Raw genomic sequence first — 23,133 nt, 5'->3', positions numbered from 1 at the left:
CAACCAAGGAGTTAGTCCCGGAGCCTCCATTCCTCTCTGTAGCCAGATTCCTCTTTACATTTTTATCCCCCTCAGTTCCAGGACACACTCCATGCTAGGAATCTAAATACTTGATAGGTTTTCATTAGCAGTCCTAGATTTGTCCCTGTGAGTTTCTGTACCTGTGAAGTTTCAGCCATACACTTCATCTAATTAGGCTGTTGTCTTCTGTTTCCACAATGGGGATTATCAGTTAAAGGCAAGCTGCCACAACGTCTATCAGGGAAAACTAGCAGTTTGCAGTATAGCCTCTTTTACAGTCAAATTCATATAGTAAGGTTTGGAATTAATTGAGCTTTCTAATTTAAACTTGCAAATTTGTTTTAGACTCTAAATTACACTTTCTATTACTCATACTATACAACAAAATGCCTAGCAATAGTCATGCTAACAGTCAGCAGTTAGACAAAGATATGATGGTATATATTTGGATATTGTAAGAGGGACTACATAATGGAGAAAGAACATTTTAAACATACCACATTCGCTGGCCGATTCACCCACCAGCTGGAAGAACTGCTGAGCAATTTTCAGGTGATCTCTCTAGGAGGGGAAAAAAAATCCAACATGAGTTCCAGAGGTGATGCTTCAAAATACACTCTGAGGAACAGGTAGGGGGTCAACTAAAAGACAAACCAAGGCTGAAGTAAAAAAAGAAAAGGCAAATGTGCCACTGTATGTGCCTGGATGCACAAGAACACTGTAGAAAGCAAACTATTTTGGAAGCAGGACAGGGAAGCCGAATTCAGCTTGATATATTGTCAGGACTATCAACAGAGATTTGCATTTCACTCGTTCTCCACTGAGTACTGTACAGAAGAATATTAAAGAGACTCAGAGATCCTGCAATCTAAATAAGAAATGACTGCCTCTTTTACTCCATTCTAGTCCCTACTGACCCATTTACAACCTGTTGTTGGAGAAGCTGGAGAACCTCATGGGCTTCACTCACCGAGCCTGTTTCATATCCGAGTGCTGCATTTACCACTCCTTTGAGGATGTATTCCTGGAAAAAAAAAAAAACAACAAACAAAACAAAAAAAGTCAAAAGGATCAGACAAGGTGAAGATTTCATGAGACACATAAAAGCTTACTTGAATATTATTTTCTTCCTAAATTCAACTCTATGCCAACTCAGTTTAATAGGTAGCTGGTTACTATGATGCTATGATAGTGCTTCAGCACAGTAGTATAAAGTTAACCCCCAAAAGTCCATTCTGCTTCTAGTACTCACTTCTGCTAAATATGTGGGATGCAAAGGGTAGTGTGTTTTTTGCTAAGTCTTATGCTCAAAGATGATGCACCAGAAGGAACACCACAACATACTATCATGCCCTCTTCACCATCGTATGGCCAATTATCAAGTGCAATATTGTTATATTAATGCAGAGATCCCACTTCAACTATGCACACTGGTTAACCATAACCACTACCATCCTCGCTCTAAAATGCGTAGCATCATGGCAAAAATGTCAAGAGGCTGGTGCTCTATGGTCATGTTACTCTACCGAAATTAGGAATAGGATTAGGGTATCCTGTAATCTCTACTATGAGATACAACTATAGTTTAATTCTTCTCTGAGCAAGCATTTTTTTCAGCATGTAACAGACTCATTTGTCTTATTAATATCTTACAATTAAGAGTTATAGCTATAAAGCTGTTGAAATAGGCATTCCTGATAAACCCGGACAGCCCTGCCACAGATGTGAACATGGAAAAAGAGACACGTACACAGACTAACAATGGAGTACAAGGAAACAACCCGAGAGTACTAGTTGGTATGCTAAGTAATCATTTTAGCACACCAAGTCTCTTACAGATGCCAAATTATTATCCTACAGATGTCATGACAAAGATGCAATTTGAGAAGAGCTGAAGGAGGATACATAAGTAGTTTTGCAAGTCTTAGCAATGAGTTCCTTCCAAGTGTGAGTGAGAAAAAGGAAAAAAAGCAGATACTCATTTTAAAATGTGATCAAGGATGATATGTTGTTTATATTAGACATGTATCTGGGGAAAATGGGGGCTAAAGGACCCATAGCTGCACAAAAGTCTCCAAGTAAGTCTTACTATACCAAAAAATGCAAGAACTGAAAAGCAGCAGCAGAAGACACTCCTCAGCACAGAATCACCAGAGGTTGTTCTTGAGGTTTTCCTTTTCCCTCCCTCCATCTAATCCTCACACAGATTCATGAAAGGTCCCTTTCATGCCCAGCTATGTGACCTTTGGAAAATAAACTGCAAAGAGGAATAAATCAGAGACTAAAGATGTTAGAACAGCCACAGAAGAAAATTACAGTAGCAGCCAAGGGACACTGCAGTTTTCACTCATTTCAGCCAAAGTGAGATGGAATTAGAAAAGACCTATTATTTGAACTGTTTAATCTAATCTATATTATTTTTATTGAAATTGCTTCAGGACAAACCACATGAGCATCTGAGCTAGTAGATTTGCAGGATGGCAACCATCACCAGGGCAGAAGTGACAAGCAGCTGTAGTTGAAAGAGGGCTTTTATCTGTGCACTAATGGTCAGCTCACCAGAATCAAGTCTGCACACAGCAGAGCTGTATTCCTAGTCATTTCAGGTATTACAGCAATAAACACAGAATCACAGAATCACAGAATCGACTGGGTTGGAAAAGACCTCAGAGATCATCGAGTCCAACCCTTAATAAGTACTCATTTATTAATAAGTACTCATTTATGCACATACATAATATTTTATGCATGCACATTAAGTCTAGTTTTGATAAACAGATAGAAAACACAAGAGTTTTAAAAGTGGGAATGGGATAAACTGTCCTCAAGATGCTAGTGTTGTATGTGGTAGCTTTCATACTAACGTATAAACTCTGCCTTTGTGTATCATGACATCAGTTTCCAATTACCTGTGGAGCTGTAGGTTCCAGGTCCTTAATCAGGTTATAAGCCTCCTGCACATCATCTGAAATAGCAGACGTTAGAATTCATGACAACCTATAGCACGCTGTATTAGAACAAATCATTCATCCTCTACAACATTGCCCAATAGTCACAGACTAAAAAATAACGCATTTAGACAGGAGGAGAAAGGTAACTATAAATCACTGTGAATTTACATCACAATAGTGATGGTTTTCCAGAACTCAAACAACAAACATGGAGTGAGAAATGGCTTCTTTATTACTACAGTTTTCGTAGTACTTTCCTAGGACTTGGCCCCCTTGTTCATAATTCAGTGGCTGCCTTCTCAACAGTACAAAGTCAAGATAATAAATCTATCACCCTCCTGTCTTTTCTCTTATTTATTTACCTCTCAAGGAGGACAGGGTAACTTGATTCTGAAGGGAAACTTCATCTTTTCCTTATCAGTGTATCAAAATCTGTCCAGCAGCTCTTACTTGATCCTAATTCTAACAAGCAAAACACATTACTAGTATAAAAGTTTAAATGTGAAGTTTGAATTCAAAAAACAACTTCCTTCCCATCCAAGAAATAAGTAAGCTGAAAAGATCCTAAACTTTACCTAAATCAAAAAAGATGTTTGCACTATGGTCTCATCTGGTACAGATGCCCTTTTTACTGGAAAATTTTGTTAATACTGCATAATACCAGCTGCCTTTAAGAACAAGCCTTATCAAATAAAAGTTTGTTTTTTTGTTTTTTTTTTTTGCTAGTACATACCATACATACACTGTGGGGACAGCATTCCAGGGTGACTTACGGAAATATCCATTAGAGCTTCCAGGCTCACATTCAGCCTCTCTGCTTTCCTATCTATTCCCTTCAACAGTCATGTAGTAAGCTAGCACAAGGTACTGGACTAGCCAAAAGCCATCCCTTCTTTTTTATTTTTTTTAATATAAATAGATTTTGTGTTACTTTTTGCTAGCTCAGCTCACCAACAAAGAAAAGCAGCCCTTATTTTCATCAGTGTAGGTCATCAACACAGAACTATGCTCTTCAGGCTCCAACAGCTCTAGCAAATCTCAATGAAACAGACTATGACTGGATACCTGGCCCGAAACCCTGCTAAAAGTCACTAAACAGTTGAAAAAAAGTAAGACGCATGTTTGTGCTTCCATCATTCCAGCTCAGAGCATGTCTTAACACAATCCTACCTTTATCAGAGACCTTGTAAGTTTTGGAGAGGCAGCTATAGTCATTAGAAGCAATGACTACTCACATTCTTAACTGGTGCTGCTACACTATTAGGACTTTCAAATGGAAACTTGGCCTAACCAGGAAAGAGGTTTTAATCCTAATTCCCCTTGGCCTTCATTGGCAGTATGCAAGTCATATGTACACCACAGTGAAGAAATGAACCTAACTAATGAAAATTACTGCAAGGTTGATAACAAATGAGTAAACAAAACTGATTTTTAAGTTATGCAGATGATGTACTTTGCTTCTGTGTAAATAGAACTTCATTTTAAACATATACTAGTAGTAACAATATTATTGGGCAAGAGAATTGTTAATAATACCAATATTCTGTTTGTGCCATATTCACGGAAATAAGTCGTCCTTGCCTTCATAGGACACATGCCTACCATTCTCATATATTCAGAGGATAGGTCCTCTCTCTATAAACATATAAACACCAACCACCTCCTGTAAAGTGCAAGGTCCTGCATATTGGTCAGGGCAATTCCAAACTCAAATACAGGCTGGGCGGAGAATGGATTGAGAGCAGTCCTGAGGAGAAGGACTTGGGGGAGTCGGTTGATGAAAAGCTCAACATGAGCCAGTGATGTGTGCTCACAGCCCAGAAAGCCAACTGTGTCCTGGGCTGCATCAAAAGAAACGTGGCCAGCAGGTCAAGGGAGGTGATTCTCCCACTCTGTTCCACTCTTGTGAGACCCCCACCTGGAGAACTGTGTTCAGCTCTGGGGTCCCCAGCATAAGCAGGACATGGACCTGTTAGTGCAAACCCAGAGGAGGCCACGAAGATGATCAGAGGGCTGGAGTACCTCTCCTATGAGGACAGTCTAGGAGAGTTGGTGTTGTTCAGTCAGGAGAAGAGAGAGGAGAAGAGAAGGGTCCAGAGAGACCATATAGCAGCCTTCCAGTACCTAAAGGGGACCTACAATAAAGCTGGAGAGGGACTTTTTACAAGGTGGTAGGACAAGGAGTAATGGCTTTAAACTGAAAGATGGTAGACTTAGATTAGATACAAGGAAGAAATTCTTCACTATGAGGGTGCTGAGGCACTGGAACAGGTTGCCATAGAAGTTGTGGATGCCCCATCCCTGGAAATGTTCAAGGCCAGGCTGGATGGGGCTCTGAGCAACCTGGTCTTGTGTAAGGTGTCCCTGCCCATAGCAAAAGGGTTGGAACTAGATGATCTTTAAGGTCCCTTTCAACCCAAACCATTCTACGATGCTATGACTCTAACCAAGGAACCTCCAGTCCTCTGCTGAAGTAGATTTATTTGACTGCACACAACTAAAGCCCTTCTCTGCAAGCCATGGGAACTCTTACATCACTATTTTCCAGAGGAACAGAACATAAAATAAATTACACTTTACTGCAAAGAAAAAAACTATTTCATGGAATAGTTGAGATCAGATAAATAAATGTCATCCCTGAATCTACAAAAGAGCCAGGGGAAGGCGTATTTACCTTGTCGGAGATAGTAAATCACAAGATTCAGTCTCGCCTCAGGAATAACATCAACCAGAGGAGGTAGGACCTGCAAAGCCCCTTCTCCCCCCCGGAACACCACCTGCAGAGAAAAGCAGCATATTGATAACTGTGTATCAAAGTCTTGTCTATGAGCTCTTAATTCAAGGAAGTTAATCCTTAAATTCCTTTATTAACAGTGGGAAAAGGTCAGTGGTACTAGCATTAGCATAATCCCCGCTTTAATATAACTATAGAATTATATGTGACAAGCTCTGTTCTGAAGAATACAAAGTATTTAATCCATTCATAAAGATTAACTTTTAGCAGCTCAAAGCAGTGATACATTGTATATCAAAGATTTTAAAGAATAATAGGGTCTGAGACAAGAGCGAGTGGAACACATACAGATTTGCAATTTGCTTATATGAAAAAAATAGACTAACAACTCTACATTTATTTAGAATGCCACAAGATCCTAAAATGATCAGGAGTGGTCAATTCTTTACACTTCAGTTTCACAGGACAGTTCCTTCAACAGAATCTGACATTCAATAAACCACTGGCAAAAAGACCAACATTCAAATAAAGAATATTAACTTACAAAAGTCCAGTTTGAAAGCAGTTTTAACTCTTGGGGAAAAACAAGTCTTAGCTGCTTGTGACCGCTTCTGATAGACAACAAAGGAAGCGACTGTTCATCATTAAATAAGAGCAATCTACTGTTACTGGTTGTTCAGCAAAGTACTAATACCACTTGCAGGGAAAATTAACAAGTGATTAGTGACTCTGTTACTGTAGAACACAAAAGTACTTTGGCTTTTATCAGCATATTTTTTCTTATGAAGTCCTTATTAAGTACTTTTCGGATGAAGACCATTTCTCTGAGTTATCTTAATTCCATTCACACTGTTGTCGTACCAAATAAGAGTTCCAGGCCATGCATTCTGACTCATTTCTACAGTGTCCTTATTGACTGGAGTCCACAAAATATCTTGCAAAGGTATTCTTACAGGACATAAATTATTTTAATATGCCTTTGACGGTAGAAGTAACAACATCATTATTTTCTTCACACAGTCTCAAACTCACTGGGAAAAAATCCAGGAAAAATAATACACTTGATCGTATATCGATTATACAGGTAGGAATGGTACTTATATGGCAGCAGAGATTAAACTGGCTCTGCAGTTCCCCAAATATTCCATTTTATGAATCATCAAGATAAGCTCTACAAGTGACTGTAGTTCATATAAAATCCAAGAAATACATTACTCACCAGATTGTGCCTAATAAGCTCCTTGCCAAACTCAAAGGACGATGAAGCACTGTCCGTCAAGTTCTTGAGCTCTGCCTGGAATTATGTACATTCCAAAATTTTAACATGAAAACAAAAAAACACACAAGCACAAATGGGCACATGAGCCCCAAAGCTGACAGAAAGACATCTCCAGCAGTCTTGGGTCACTGGAAGATTTTTGCCTTCCCATTTCCATGAGATGATTTTAACTATTGGATAATACATACAGACACAAGGTCAAAAGTGGCTTGGGGAAACTGTGAGACCACCGTGCAAACATGAACAGATGGTTTAATACCAGGGAAGCTAAAAGAGGTGACATTCCTAAGAGAAGGACACAATGACAAGATAAAAGCCATAATCATCATTACTGATTTAGACAGATAACAAGGAAAAGAAACCTGCACGGAATCTAAAATAAAGGTGAACTGAAGGGCTGTCCAACAGATACCTCAGCTGCCTTCCCATTGTAAAGTCGGAAATGGTTGCAAGCCTTAAGGTTAAGAGCAATGGTGCTGTCAGGAACTTGCTGAAGATAAACATCTAGCACTTCCTGTGATACATCGTAGTAATCCAGCTTGTAATAGCACAGGGCCACATATACATTCAGAGCCAGGTATTCCCTGCAGGAAAGAGGATTAAAGAGAACATTTAAATCCCACCAGACAGTTATACTACAGAACATCAAAATCAGTGATAAAGCTGTCACATGTCTATACATCTTTTACAAGCACATAAAAAACCAAGAAATGCTTATTAGGTATCCTTAGAGCTCTAGTTTGTTAGGTAAGGTTGCACAGATCCAAATCCACATTAGTTTTTTCAATGGTAGCTACTGCAGCTTTAGAGAATTACCTACAGAACTGTTGGTTTCCAAATCTGGGAAATGGTGGCAACTTCACACCAAGGAAATGCTCAGAACACGAGCACTGTATTTGGCATGGCAACATAGGATTTTCTATGCAATATGTGCAAAGATATTTAATATGTACATGAAACTTTGAATATATTTTAATGGATCTTATAACTTCAGAAGAAATAAGAAAAAAAAATCTCAGAATGAATTACAGGAAAATATCACTAAAAGAAAGCATCAGAGAGCAGACTTCTTTTTAAACATGCATTTTTTCAGTAATGATTTGCAATGAACAAAACTGAGGGGGCTGCAACTTGTGCACATTTTGTGGTGGGAAAGGGACACGGTAATTGGGGAAAATTCCTGCTTTCAGAAACCAGTCAGCTAAATGGAATTCAAACACCAACAGTATCAGAGATGCTGGAATAAGGTTTAGAGTAGAGATCCCCACCGATTTTCAAGAAGAATGCGCTTGTAGATATCAATAGCTTCTTGGTAGTGCGACCGCATGTAGTGGATAGATGCCAAGCTAAGCTGGTCTTCTGTAATGTCTTGCAGGTTCTGGTGAGAGCTCATCAGTTTCTTCTCATCACTGAACTAAAAAAAGTATGACACGTTCTCAGAAGACTTCAGTGAGAAAAAAAAAGCTTTGTTAATTAGCTGGATTGATTTTGTCCTTGCTGGCAAAAAATAAATGACTCATATTAAACATCTGGAAAAATTCTGCTACTTTAAAGTTAATTTGAAAGCCAAACATTAAAGAGGCAGATTAGGTGAAACTAGATAAATGTGAGGCTAAAACTAAGTACACATTTCCTTTTAAGGTGTGATTTAGACATAATTACAGGTCATGTGCCTTGATGGATAAGAGAGGAAGAGCTGAATTAATTATTTCACAATCAGAATTTTGCAACACAAGATTTGACTGTTATTGATTGAGCCAGCAGAAATGTTCCTCTCTGTAGATCTAAATCTTATTTCTCATGAACAGCAGAAAAATGCAAGACTTACCAACACAACAGCACCAATTTTCACAAGACTTCTTTAAAGCACTAACAAATTTTCTTTCATCAACCCCTTAAATTTCTTTAACTAAATGGTTTATTTTTAAAATCATTGCTGTATAGCACATAACACACACAAGGATAAAAATAAGGAGCAGAGTTAAACATACGTGTTCTATTTGTATTGCTATACTAACACTGAGGCTATTCACCTAATCAGTCTACTCAAATAACTTATTCCAGTGCTTCCCTTTGCTGGTTCTGCTGATTCAACAGTAATTATGAATTTTTCTTACACAAAAATTCTATCTTACATATTTGTTTTTCATTTATCTGCTCAGTTTTTGTCAAATCCGTTTCCTCCCTCTCTGAGCCTGTCACAAAATGATACTCCAATACAAAGGCAAGAGATGTTGCTTAACAGAACAGCAGTGGGCTTCATAGTTTCATAAACACCATTATTTCCAAAGACTAATTACATGAGCTAGGAATTATTCAACTTCTCTGTAAGTGCTAGTGCCACTACATAAAATGCTTTAAATTTTCTCTCTTAAACTAACAGATTTAAGTAAAGAGAATCTGACATCAAAGTTAACATTCAGGATTTATACTTCCACCCAAAACTCAGTCTCTTCAGCAGCACAGTACTTGTTAAGTATCATACAGGATGGTACAAAACCAAATTTAAGGGAACATAGCTATGTGCGGCAAGTGAAAGAAGCATTTAATTTTTGTTGAAGTTAAATTAAATTTCATGCTATAAACGATATTGCTGCTTGGATACTGAATGACTTGGGAAGATAGCATATAGTAATAGCATATAGGCTGCAAGTCAAGGGAAACTTGGTACACTTGAAAGAAACCAGTGGCTTTAAATTTCTGACTATTCAGAGTCCCAGGTTCCTCCTGATCAAAAATACCATCAGGTTCCTGTTGTATGACTTATGTGAACCGAGCTGGTAAAACTTTCATTAGATACACGCTGAGGGCATCTATTCTGAGATCATGTTTTCACACTTCCTTTCTACTCCACATTTGAATAGAGTAGGGTGGTTGTGGAAAACGTTTGTTCTCCTGCCACTGCAGACATTTTAATTATTCTGCCAGGTTGCCAGCAAGAATTACATATTACCCAATTTTAAAGAAAACAGACAAAGCATGAGTGAAGAAAAACATCATACCTTATGTGCCAGGTGAAAGAGTAAACGGTTCTGGAGACGACTCTTAGGTGCTGCAAGGAAAGTTGAGTAAGATCGCTGCAAAGATCAACTCGGGGTGTTTCTTTGTATTTTTAAATCACTTTCTCAATAGACATACATGCACTTATATTCTTTAATTAATTAGTCCAAGTACAGGTCTTTGCAGGTCATGTCCTGGGGCAGGTTTTACCAATTTTAGAGTGGTTGAAAGGCCTTCCTGCTTCCTCCCTTCATTCCCTTCCCATTTCTTTTGAAATCCCTGTTGGAAATAACTTTTCATTGTCCTCTGCTTTCCATGAGCCTTAAAACTTTTAAGAATTGCACTATCAATTTCCTGCATGGCCTTCTGGATAGTTTTCTCTTTTTTGCACAAGAGACACAAAGCACAGCACCTTTTTTTTACAAAAAAAAAAAAAAGAAAAAAGCAGCAATAGGCAAACTCATAATCAAGGCTCCTTTTACAGTATATCATATTCAAAGTAAGTTGTGATTCATAATTCTCTGAATCTTGTCAACTTCCAGTGTATTGCAAAACCTGTTGCAGCTACCATCATCTTATGTATGCACATTATACTATACTTCGGTCTAATGTTTCTTCCATCCTTAGGAACAAAAGTCACATGAAAGAATCCTGCAGTCAGAGCAGATAAGATTCAAACTAAGATACAGCAAGAGATCTAAGGAAGACATCTCCTTTCTAGAGCCACTAAAGCTCAGGAAATTTCTTGCTCTGGCAGGATTAGGAATTCCATTTAACTCACTTCATATGACAAAAATTGTTAACTGTAGAGCTTTAAGTCTCTAGAGAGAGCCTTGTTCTTCACCAAGAGTGACAAAGGTCCTCATCCAACAGAGCTATTTATTTCTTTTGCAAGCAGTCTTCCAAAAAGCCTCCCCTTGTTTCCTGTATTTTTTTTAGCCTACTCAGTTAATGAGCACCCTCATTCTTGCTCAGACTAACCAGCTGGCAACCTATGTTCCACAGAAAGGATGTACAAGGATGTACATGGAATCTTTACAAAAAGCAGAATTACTTACTGTGTTTATGAGGCCACAGAAGTGCAGAGTTAGCAAAGCAATGGCCTGTAACACAAGGCTATAATTCTTCTGACATCCTAAACCATGAAAGAAGGCTCAAACCACCAAAACCTCTTCCCTCCCCCTCTCCAAGACAGAATTTTCTAGTAATATGTTAGATTTTTTTTTAAAAGCAATTTAGGAAGAAATTTCCAGACTTCTTACTCTCTCTCCACATAGTAAAACTTTGTAACAGAGTAAACAACGTCAAATCCCAGACCACGCTCATCAGGTTGGCAGTGTAAGGCTGTCAACCTACTTCTGATAGGCACAGCAATTATTTCTCCCCTTTTCTCCTTCCCAGGCTGTGTTATTTAACCATGTTTCTACAAAAAGAGGCCAAAGAGGAAAAAGAGAATTGTATGCTTAAAGAACTGCTAGAAGAGAGAAATTCCAAAAGGCAAAGGCAGTGTGAGAGAGTTCTCACAAAACCACACCCTGCAAGGTATTACTGACAGAGCACTAAGTTGTTAAGAAGCTAAAAGGTCTTCAATCTAGATGTGTGGGAATTCTCATGAGCCTAATTATTAAAGAGCAGAAAGTTTCCTGATCTACAATCAATACTGTATAAGCAGCAGTAGTAGTATAACTAACATGATAGTATATTCTAGAAATTACTTAATCCATTGAGTTAGAAAGTCAGAGTACCTTAATTTAAATGCATGTTCTTCAAAATAAGAACATTTCTTGTCAGCAATGATACTGTGGTAACTCCACATGTGCCCCGGCATTAAATGATAGGTTTTAATATCGAAGTTTAGAAGGGCTGCACATGGACCCCACATGTGCTTTGTGTGAAACCAGCCACAACCACCCTTCACAATTCAAAACATTTGGTCATCAAAGACTCCAAAAATACAAGCAGGACAGACTGTGGAATTTACATTGAAAATAACATACTGTATAATCATGGTACTATGCATAAAGACACCAGTGTTCCTATTTGAGTAGGTTTTGTTTCTTTTTTTGAGTGGGTTTTAGCATTAATTTTGCTGTGAAAATTGTGACTTACAAGCAATGCTCCCTCAAGAATCTAAACCAAGGAATTATTGTTCCCCTGGTAAACCAATGACTGCAGTGCTGCCCTCGCAAACCTGGCATCTGATCTGACATCAAAATTATTATTTACTTCTTGGCAAAAGCTGGAGGGTTAGTCCACGTTATTTTACACCTAAAACCAGGCAAAAGATGAAATCTGAGTTTTGATGGTGTGCATGGATATATGGAGGAAGAAAAAAAAGCCCTGCTTCATAAGATATGATACTACGCATTTGACATTCTTTAAAATAAGACACTTTTACTTAATGCCAGGCAGAGAAGGAGAAGGGCAAAACAACGACAAAACATATAGTCCTGTCATTATAGTAAGTATAACCATGGAAACATTCAATATCAGCAGTTTATTTTCTCCCAACGCCAAATGCTTTTTTTGAGGAAGAAAAGGAAACATATGAACAAGGTCAGATTAGCTTCCAGAAATAATTTGGTTACAAATATTGGATAAAGCTGTTGTCAGTCACTGGGGCAGGAAGTGATACCACTGCCTGATCAGAGCAAATGATTTTTAAAGGACAAAAGGCTTGTTCTTTTATGACCATCTGCCGCTACAGAACTGCATTGTCACTGATCTATTAATGCCACAAGGAAGCATAACCTTATTTTCCTGTCATACTTTTTCAATAAGACGGCTGTACTTTTTTTTTTTTTCAGATCAGTACTACGCAATCTAGGGATCATAACAAATGTGATGACAATGTTGCATGGCAACAAACTGGACCCTGCTCCAGGTCTAGTATTTGCCTTGTGCTAAAGACATCACTGAGGTATCTGGATAGGTTGTATCTCTTTCCAGCTAGGAAAGACACCGATATTCCTACACGAGAATTTTTATCGTGATCAGTGCTCCTGTTATAGGTACCAAAGTCATAGCTGACATTGATCTTAAAAGTATTCTGCGTATTTTTATGTGCCGACACTGAACAAGCACCTAGTGAAGTATTTGTTAAAGGATAATAAACAGCTACAGTAAGAATGAGGACAGATATCTTCACTAATTATTAAAGAAAATGTTAAGCTCGCTAGAAATGGCAGCTCAGACTCTTGGTGGGTACCATGTTGCTGCCACAGGCAGTAAGAAGATGATGAAATACAGTAATGGACAATCTGGCATTTGTGTCCTCTCATGAGAGGGCAAAGCAATGCTGGTCATGTGTCCAGCATTAACAAATCCCATCTAGCAAACATCATGTGTACACTTCACACATTAACAGATGTAAAACACATCTTAAACATACACAGGCGGGAGCTGGTAGGAATGGAACCGTGCTGAGATGGCTCCAGCCAGACAGCAGAGAAAATATAACCAGAGGAAACCTTATTCTCCTGTCCCTGAGAAACAATGCCCTGCTCACCTGAAGACAGTAGCTGAATGAAGCTCTCTATGCCGTCAAACCACAGCCTCACTGGTGGAGGGAAAATGTAAGGGTATGGAAAAATGTTTGGAAAAACCATGGTCCAACCGTGAGGTTCACACTTACACACCCTTGAATAGCTCAACTGTTCAGAATTTTCTTGAATTAAATTTACAGAGGACATTCATTTAAATTTTCCCATTCCCCAAATACTTAAAAACCAGTTCAACTATGTTCAGTTACTTGCAATATACACAGGTTTCATTTCAGTCATGCCTAGGCACAGTAAATTAAAGATCATCAAAGCAAAAAACTATCAATTATCCCTGTTCTGTAGCTTCCACTATGCTTTAAAACAAGGAAAATAAGGTTAGTAGTTTTAAAATTTTAAATGTGTACAAATTTATATTTTCACTTGTGCACTTTGAAAGTTCCATATACCAAAATCTCCTAGTTCAAAATCACAGCTAAAATTTAATGAAAATGAAACACTGTTCACAAGAAATACAGTGCAAGCAGAGAGCAGATGACTTTGCACGTAGGTGAACAAGCAGTCTGAAGAAAAAGAAAATCCAGCAACTTTTCCATGCCCACTTGTAACCACACGCTTTCACTGGTGACAATTATCTGACACCCAGCAAACATTAGTACATGAATAAGGAAAGAAAACTGGCTTGGAAAATGTCTTTGTTCTTACTAACCCATCTCTGTTCTGCTTTTGTAGAATATTGTTCCTTGCAGTGTAGGCTGTGAAAGGAGAAGGATCTCTGTTCAGTTAAACCACGTGCAGATCTGACACACACGGAGTTGTGAAGAATCACAAAGCTTTGCACATCAAAAATTAGAAGGGAGGAAAAAAAAGAACTTTAATGACAGGTTCAGCAACACAACACTGTCCGTGCATGAATCTTAAGTTTAATTGTAAAATTCCATTTCTCCTAAAAAGACTGTTTTTCATAACAGAATTAATTGCAGCCCCACTTATGTGCACATTTAGTGGGTTAAAAGAACACAGTTAGCACTTGTGTTTTTCTAGCCAACGGCTTCTGAGAGCACTATGCAGGCTTCTAAACACTAGGATCAGTTGCTGGGATCACTGTACAAGTGTGCCCGGCTGAGTTTCTGGTCCTTGTCCTCTGCAAGGCACAAGAACTGGGAATGCAATACAAGATTATTTGTTTTTATGATTAAAACCCAGGAATTTATTACTGTTTATTAAAACAAGATGAAGACTTTCAGCCTCGTTCTCCCAAGACTACGTGGGCTAGCACACAGCATGGAAAACATATGTTTAGCCAATGTATGAGAGCACAGATGCAAAAGGAGTATACAAAGCATCACTTGGCAGCCTCACTATGGAATGACTATGAAACAACAGTAGCTGACTTGAAGTAACGCTCCCTTCACCTCAGATCCAGGAACATCCAGGAACATTAGTAACTGTAATGTAATGGGAGAGCAGGGAAAAAGGAGAAGCCAGAAATATCTGAAAGGAATTTGGAAGAAAGCCTAGAGGAGATAAAGTACAACTATAATGAAAAACTTTCAAAGAAGGATTTTTCTTTACTGCCTTTTTGCTCTACTTCTTAGGTTATATTTGCAGTAACCCTGGTTTATATGACTTCCGATACACAGATTTATTCCTTCCTGAGAGAATGTACCATGAAGTTTTAATTAAGTAACAACAAGCTAAGAGAACACTTCACATCTATTATAAAATAAACATAAACCCTTGCTTCATGAGAGATTGTGGACTATATATCTTGTAAAAAATGCAACAATTACCTGATGGCTTTTAATGCTAATTTCCTATTTTTTAAGCACCCTGCATATTTTTCCTCAGACAGTAAACAATAATTTTCTTAAGCAACAGTACATGGCAAGGAGGAATTTCTATATGATATTTACATGTTTGTGTGGAAAATCAATTCCCAAAAGCCAGATGACATTTATGTTTCCTTTCACACAGAGATTCCATCACTGTAGAAATTTAGAATTATAGCTGCAAATAAATTATTTTTCCCTCATTTGTTTTAGCACTTCCAGGGGCTTAGCATAACTGCAGCAATAAACAGCAAGCAGTATGGAAGAATTCAGGCAAAATAATCCCAAAATAGCAATGATAAGCAGCCTAACACAATCTATCCTTTTTTCAGCAGTATTCCTGGCAGTACTGGATAAATGGTGTTCTTCTAGAGACTTCACCTTTTGTGTCTCTGTCCAATGAAATATTTTGCTTCTTCAGGATCTTTGCAAAACCATGGAAGAACTCACAAGATGTTATGGCCTCAGCTGTCAGTAATATATTGTGAACAGCCATCATTGATGCAATCCTAATACATTTTAAAGAAACCGAAACAACAACCTAAAAGAGGATCTGTCTGGAGAGAAAATAAAAAGGTTCAACCTCAATGTAAGAAAGTGATGGAAATGGGAAGGGGAATATATAACACTTAGAAGCCTTCAATGGAGAGAGAAAAAGAGCTACAAATCTTCAGCTGTTACTGCCTACCCACCAAGCTTAAGTAGTCAGAAATCATCAGTGTTAGAGTACTCACAAGAAAGGTTTACCACCTCACTATAAAAACTGGCATGCTGTCCTTCTTAAATAATTACATGAAATCAGGAACTGATATTACTAGTGTGAACACTCAGTTATTCTCTGTTCCATCCCTCAGCTGCACTCCTTTCTTAATATTCCAGCACCCAAATACCACTAACCACACCCCATATCCTACTGCAAACTAATCTGAAGGGGCATGAGAATATGAATCTTCCCTCACCTCCAGCTCACAGTTAACAAAGGTGCATGCCCAGCTGTGCCTCTGGCATCTTTAGAATGGATTACTGTAATTCATATGACGTGGAGCTGACGACAATGATTCCAACTGGTACAGAATGCAGCCGCTTGCTTCCTCCATGGTTTAGGTCAAAGTGACACCTCAGGCTCTGTTGCCCAAATATTTGTAGATTCTAGTTCATGTTCTAGGCCGTAATCTCCAAAGCTCAAATTTGTGTTACATTAAAGATTAAATTATTATCTGTGAATATAAATTTATGCACCTCTTGAACAATAAAGATCACAAAGCTCTGCATGAAACTTTTTACAGTTGGAAACAAAACATTTGCAGTTATGGGATTCGAGCTCAGCATGATCTTTTGAAGGACTTTTAAGGGATACGAGAATCTAACCTTTTCTAAAAAATATTACAAAACTGTCCATTTTGAAGGCACTCCTCCACAGTAGCAGAAAATATACGATTATTTTCCCTCACCCTGTTTTCAGCCCAAGACTAGAAGACTAAGGAAAGAATGAAAAGAGAAAACCCATACTTCAATAAGAGTTTTATCCTAAAAAGGTAAGAGTCAGAAGTTAACCACGAACATCACTACTATTAATTCTACTTGGATATCACTGAGATACTATGGTTATGAGAAACAATACAAATCACTAAGATAAATAGAAAGTGATGGGTAACAAAATTAAACTGCCTAACTAAAAATTGTCTTGGAATCTAATTTCCATTCCTCTTCTTTAAATGAACCCATGTATATTCAGATTAAAGTAGAACTGTAACAATGTGACTGCAGTGAATTCCAGGCGCTCAAGAATCAGACACCTAATATCTGACATAAGGCAACAAGACCACCCACTAAGTCCCTCAAACTACGTGAACAGAGCTCTCCTCCAGATAAGGGAGAATGCTGAATGCTCTCAGAAGCTTATTTTTTAATAATTTCACTGGCCTAACTCACTTCATGTGCACTGGCTCAGAGATATGGAATCAGTCAAAAGAAAAAGTAACTTTTTGTTGCTGTAACTACTTGCCTGCCTTCAAGGGGGGAAAGGGGTGGGCAACACAAAGGCTAAACATGTGGATCTTACAAGATGTTGAGGCTCTTCATTTCCTTAGAGTTTCCAAGTAAGCATGGTCACTAATCAAAACTGCAATGTAAGAACAATCACTGTAAAAAAGGCAGCTTGTGTGACACACAACTTTACACAATCCTGGTGTGGCCCTCCTCAACATCAAAAGCAAACAGGCAGCATGGGGAATTCTTCTAACCAGCTGGTGGGAAGCTGTATCACCCTTCCACCTCAGGGGTTTGTATGCCAAAGATGGCAGGACTCCTCAGTTCTACACCTGCAAAACGTGCTGTTTGTCACACAGCCGGAACGCACCACTGCCACCCATATTTTCTTTCTCAGCATGATTATCTGAACAAAATTTCCGCTATAACATTGACGTTTTGGCTCCAGCAGCCACACTATATGCATACCAAAAAGCTGCAAGCGTGTATTGAACTTTCATGCTTCACAGCCACGTCAAGACACACATAAACTTTACAAAATGCATGGCCTTGGGCCTATATCCAGATACAGAGTGCTAGGGTCATATAAAGACACAGCTTGAAAGATAACCGTTTGAACACAACCAATATCTACCTACTGAACATCTAAAAACATAATTAAAACATCTGTTATGACACAATGTTTGCTGACACAATGAAAAGTTATTATATCCTATCACTCACTGTGTTAGGAATCACTGTGTTCCATTAACAGCTTTTGTTGTTCTACTGCAAACACATCGGAATAGATTAAAACGCAACAAATTTGCATGACATATGAACATGTTATGCACAAATGAGACATCTCAAAAACCAAGCATCAGCATGTGGATGATACAAAGGACAAAAGGCAATTATTTTTGTTTCTTTCTCTTCACTGCCAAATTGCCTAGGTCTCTGAAAAGCAACTTTCTGAGGAAGTCTATCTGTTCCAAATATCATATAATACAATATATTTGTACAGCCAGAAAGAAATCTGTCATTTCCTCTAGAGTTACCTATCTCTAATGCAGCCACAGAGCATCTCTCTGTCTACACCCCACAGACAGGAAAAATGCTTCTTCTAATAACGCAGATTATGAACCTGGTTTAAGACCACACCAACTGCAGGCGTGAGGTCCTGGCACATCCCCACCTTCACGCCCACTGATCTGACCTAATTAGGTTACCTAGATTTTACACTGTCTCTTTTGGAAATAAAGTTTCAGGTGAACACTACAAACTGATGTGTCGTCAATACTTTGCAACACTCTCCATCAAGCTAAACTCCTGCTTATGCAAAGGAATGAAAGCTGTGGTTCAAGCAGGCAAAAGACACATGACAAAAGCTACATCCTTGCTCTACTGGATGTGCTTGCATATGCTGGGGTTTTGTATTTCAAAATTACTAAGAGAAATTATCTTCCAGATGCTCCACCTGCCCAAGGTATTTTTAGGAAGCAGATTGCATCATAACTTTGCTGTTAAATGCAAACAAACAAAAACCCCCAAACAAAAATCTTTGCTCAAAATTGTTGTTTATTCCTATGCAAAAAAAGCATTGAATACTTTCTCTGTAAATCACTTTAAGTGCTAAATCAACAAGTAGCCCTTTCCATCAGAGACACACATCTCACCTTTCAAGGCTGCCTGTTCAGCTTGTGTATACATCCCTAGAAAGAAGTATGTACAGGCAAGGTTCACCCAAACATCTGGATTGCAAGCTGGTTGTTTGGTTAAGGCCTCATATTCCTGTAACAGAAGAGAGGGTTGGCTTTTTAAAAATGGATAAAAGCACAGACTTGTATTAAATACCGCTCTTTCTTCTACCATTTTACAACGTATCATTAAATTAATTGAGATAAAGTGGCTTATTCTCAAGTTTGTTGCAGTTCTTAGAATGAAGCTATTACAAAACAGGCAAATTCAAGACTTCCTAATAGATAAAGATAATTGTAGTAAATATTACTAAACTGTACCTAACTTCACGATTTCCCATTTTAAGACTTACAGCAAACAGCTAGAGAAAACCACTAGATACCTTGTTCCGTTATTTCTTACAGATCCACGTTTATTACATATCCCTTAATACTATCACACAAACTGCTTCACTTCTTGTTATTTGTGAAACAGTAAAAACTTAACAGATCAGTCTTTCAATCTGCTTTTTTAATGGAGAAAAACTCTGCAGCTACCAAACAGTGATATTTCTGAAAAATAAACATCTTTGTATCAAAATGGGTACTAAAAACAGAGGCAGGCAGACCTCTCAATGCTATTTTTTTTCCTCTTTTGGGTTTCTGTTAAATTACTAGGAAGGACCATCCCAGTGAATGTGCCTCCTGCTCGTGCTCCTGCTCCCCATCCAGCCACATCCAACAGGCAGCATAAGGCAAAGCGGGCAGGGTCACACAAGGTTCTCACCAGACATGCTGAAAGAATGCCATCCACACACTTCCTGTCACCAGAAGGTTCTCATTCCTGCCAGCAACACAACCCCTTGCCAACTCTGTACTCTTTCTCCAAGCATATGAATTTGAATTTCCTGCCGCTTTGGGAGAGTTTACCTGATTGTGCCACTACAGGTGGAAGATGTCTTACCTCTGGGGGAAAGGCACGGATACATATATGGCACTAAATAAAACTGACCATGCCCAAAGGGCAGTGAATCCCAAGAACAGAAACATACTGACAACAATAAAGTTTATAGTTTGCAAGCATAAATTATTTTTTTTCTGTTGCCAAGTGAAAGCAAACTGCATTCCAAAACAGAGAAGGTATTGGTAAGGTAGGGCCTTAAAAGCCATCTCAGCCTTGCTAGTACTTCAGGGACTAGCTGTCCTTCAAGAAGATTTAAAATAAATAAATAATAAAATTTAAAAAAAAGAAAGAAAGAAAAAAACATTTAAATAGAGGCCAACCTTTCCTACTGAGGCCAGTTCAATCTTGATGTAGGCCAGTCACAGATCTCCAAGAGACAGGCCACTGCTCTTTATTGGGACCATCTGGAACCTTTCAAAATCTGTTCAGATTAAATGCACCCAAATGTCTCTTTCGGCTGTGACTTCAGGCAGATTAATTAGAAAAGACAAAGTGCATAAACACAAGTCATGTTCTGGCTTGGCTATTCAAAGCAAGCAATAAATAAAGAGTGCTCTAGCAGTACCAATGTGAATCTATGGAAACACAGTAAATAAAAATCAGGACTATAAGTGCTTCTCACCCTGTAGTTCTGGGCCATGAGCCCAGACTATGTGCTGTTGCTCCTTTCTTCACTAAAAGGCATTCAACATCCCAGTCTCTCAAAGACTACTTCACAAGAGCTTTCCCCCTCCTCTCCGAAAAAACAAAGTCAAACAAACTAAACTAAATACTCCAAAAAGCTTTCCCAACTGCCAACCTGGGGCATATTTTTGCCAACCAGAAGCATAACAACTTCTTGCTATTTCCTCCTCCACCTCTCACCCCCATCAAGAGACACATACACTTTTCCTCAGAAGCAGGCTGCTGGGTTGATTGCCTACAATTATGGACACCTACTGACAACGCCGAGGCCAGCAGGATTCTGCTCAGTTCCCTTATTACTTGTCTGGATTCTCCAAGCCCACACAGATCCTGAAAAGCCAAAAAACAGGCCAACCTACAGGGCTGCCCCACAAGTGCTCAAAGGAGATGTGGAGACACTAATCATAACCTGGCTACTGTCATGCTAGAGAAGCCTATAGAACTTCCCTGAGCCAAAATTCTGCCTTTCACTTTCTAGTTTCAGCTGTCAGTAACTTGAGGGTACCTGTGTTCTCACACTGCCAGCAGAAGTACTCAAGCAAGACCAGATAGTCCTTGTGGATGAACCAGTACTCTAGTATAGCCCTGTTCTGTTCATGATTTACTATTTGACTGAAATTATCCTGAGCAAAGTCAGAGTAGGCAGGAGGTCCTGTCCATGAAGAGGTGGAATGGCTCCTGATTCTCACCTAGGAGGGAGGCTTCAGACAGGAGAGACTGTCAGAATCATCGGCAGTATTTAATGAGATTTTGACAGAAACAATGCATTGAAGGCTCTGACCCAGAGATCATGCTTTGCTCTCACGTGCATAGCTGACAGATCAAAACGGCGTCACTATGTCAGGCAGATATACCATGCCAGCATCCTGTGTGCCTAAACCCAGTCAGAGGGCACAGAGAGAAAATGCAAAACCTGATCTTGAACCCAACCTAGCAGTGCCCCTGGCCTTGCCAATTCCTCTCCTTAGTTGTCAATACCTCAAATATGTCTTTCAACACTCCCTTTCTCAGGCCCCAGCTGCTTCAATGTGTAGATCAGGCACACGAGAAACAGAATCTTTGGACTGATGCTCTGATCCTGATCCTCAGGTGCCACTGGAAAATTTTTCAGAAATGGTTTAAGATTAGTGCTATGAACATGTCGTGGCAGAAAGACAGGTGGATTTTTCCCCATTAAGAGCAGTAGGTGTGGAAGACTCCAGAAAACTAATTAGATGCTGCCATCCACTAAGGTTGCCATATGATGCCAGGAAGACACTGGCCACTCAGTGTTAGTAAAATTCAGTTTAGGGAGGGACTGCCACCATGACTGCTGGAAGAGCCAAGTCCAGTGCAGTACCATCTGTAAACTGGTCTACAGCAGTAGGGATGATCCCATCAGACCAATGTTAGTGGCATATCCTTTGAGAAAAGGATCTACCTCCTAAGGAGAGGAAAGTGTGACCCTAGTGATGAGTTAGTGCTCAACCTAGGGAATTACCTGACTGTTGGTGTGCCTATGATAGGAGAATGTGAATTCTCTTATGTGAATGTACCAGATATTTTGTTATCATTATCTCTGAATATATTCTTGGAGCTAGAGTTCCACATCATTTTCATTTTTTCCCTGCTTCTCGCAGTAGTGGATGATGGCAACCTCATCCCAAGCCTCTCCAAAAGTTGCCATGCAACCAGCACGCCTGGCTCACTATGAAAGTATCATTAAAAATAAAAGGACTATTGAGCAGCATAATTTCTGAAGACACTCATCAGGCATATGGAATATGCTGACATAGACTATGCGTTGTCACTTCTAGGCACTTAGGAGTGTGAATCATTTAGATTGTGTTTAATATCACTCTGGAGAATTCTGCAGAATCTTCCATACATAGTATTTTATTTACAGAGCTCTTGGTACTCCTCAAAGAGTGCTCCAGGATCTAGAAGGTATATGTAATCAAGGAAGTTGTCCTTGAGAATACAGCAACAATGCCTCTGTAACATATCAAAGAACATACAGCATTACACTTCAGCCTTGAAGCTGATAACTGAAAGGCAATTCAGCCTCCACAGTTAGCACTCTTTTTCTTGACTACTGCAAGATTGGGAATTACAGCTACGGTGTTCTGTCCTGAAAGAAACTAGATTGAGATGCACAGGCTCATTTCACACATGGCATCACAAAATGACAAGGTTATCAGGACTCATCACTGTGCCAAAAATCAGGCTTAAATCTGACAAGATAGGGCCTGTGATATCTCATTTAAAACACCCACAAACAAACCAACCACAAATCACGCATACAAACCTTACATTGTCCCTACTTCGGCAGAAAAACGGGAACCAGACAACCACATTGCAGTTTTTAAGAGCCTGAATCAACAGCATCACCTAGTGGTGAATGAAACACCGCATACAAAACCTAATCTCTTAAAGGAAAAAAAAAAAAAAGCTGTTACTTTTTCGTTGAAGGGACATTTAAAATCTTCTCCTGCGTATTCCAAATAGCAGAATTTATTTCAACCAAATTGCCAGCTATTTTTCA

At 38.9% G+C, this 23,133-nt stretch overlaps 1 protein-coding gene across 2 annotated transcripts in view; it reads right to left on the bottom strand.

Moving 5' to 3' along the window:
• The window catches only part of IFT56 (intraflagellar transport 56), a 49,035-nt gene that overhangs the window by 22,804 nt on the left and 3,098 nt on the right, over positions 1–23,133 (bottom strand). For both annotated transcript variants that reach the window (XR_010468861.1, XM_065045523.1), the window contains exons 4-12: positions 18,962–19,076; positions 9,988–10,037; positions 8,254–8,399; positions 7,398–7,569; positions 6,926–7,000; positions 5,647–5,749; positions 2,931–2,986; positions 992–1,045; positions 519–582 (exon numbers count right to left, since the gene is read on the bottom strand). Coding sequence is in view for 1 of the 2 variants with exons in the window: in XM_065045523.1 (XP_064901595.1) it covers positions 519–582; positions 992–1,045; positions 2,931–2,986; positions 5,647–5,749; positions 6,926–7,000; positions 7,398–7,569; positions 8,254–8,399; positions 9,988–10,037; positions 18,962–19,076 (835 nt within the window). In the remaining variant the exon portion in view is untranslated. The remainder of the gene's footprint in view (positions 1–518; positions 583–991; positions 1,046–2,930; positions 2,987–5,646; positions 5,750–6,925; positions 7,001–7,397; positions 7,570–8,253; positions 8,400–9,987; positions 10,038–18,961; positions 19,077–23,133) is intronic.

Source organism: Columba livia, chromosome 1 (genome assembly GCF_036013475.1).
Source record: "Columba livia isolate bColLiv1 breed racing homer chromosome 1, bColLiv1.pat.W.v2, whole genome shotgun sequence".
NCBI classification, from domain to species: Eukaryota; Metazoa; Chordata; class Aves; order Columbiformes; family Columbidae; genus Columba; species Columba livia.
This window is presented reverse-complemented; position numbering and strand designations above follow the sequence as displayed.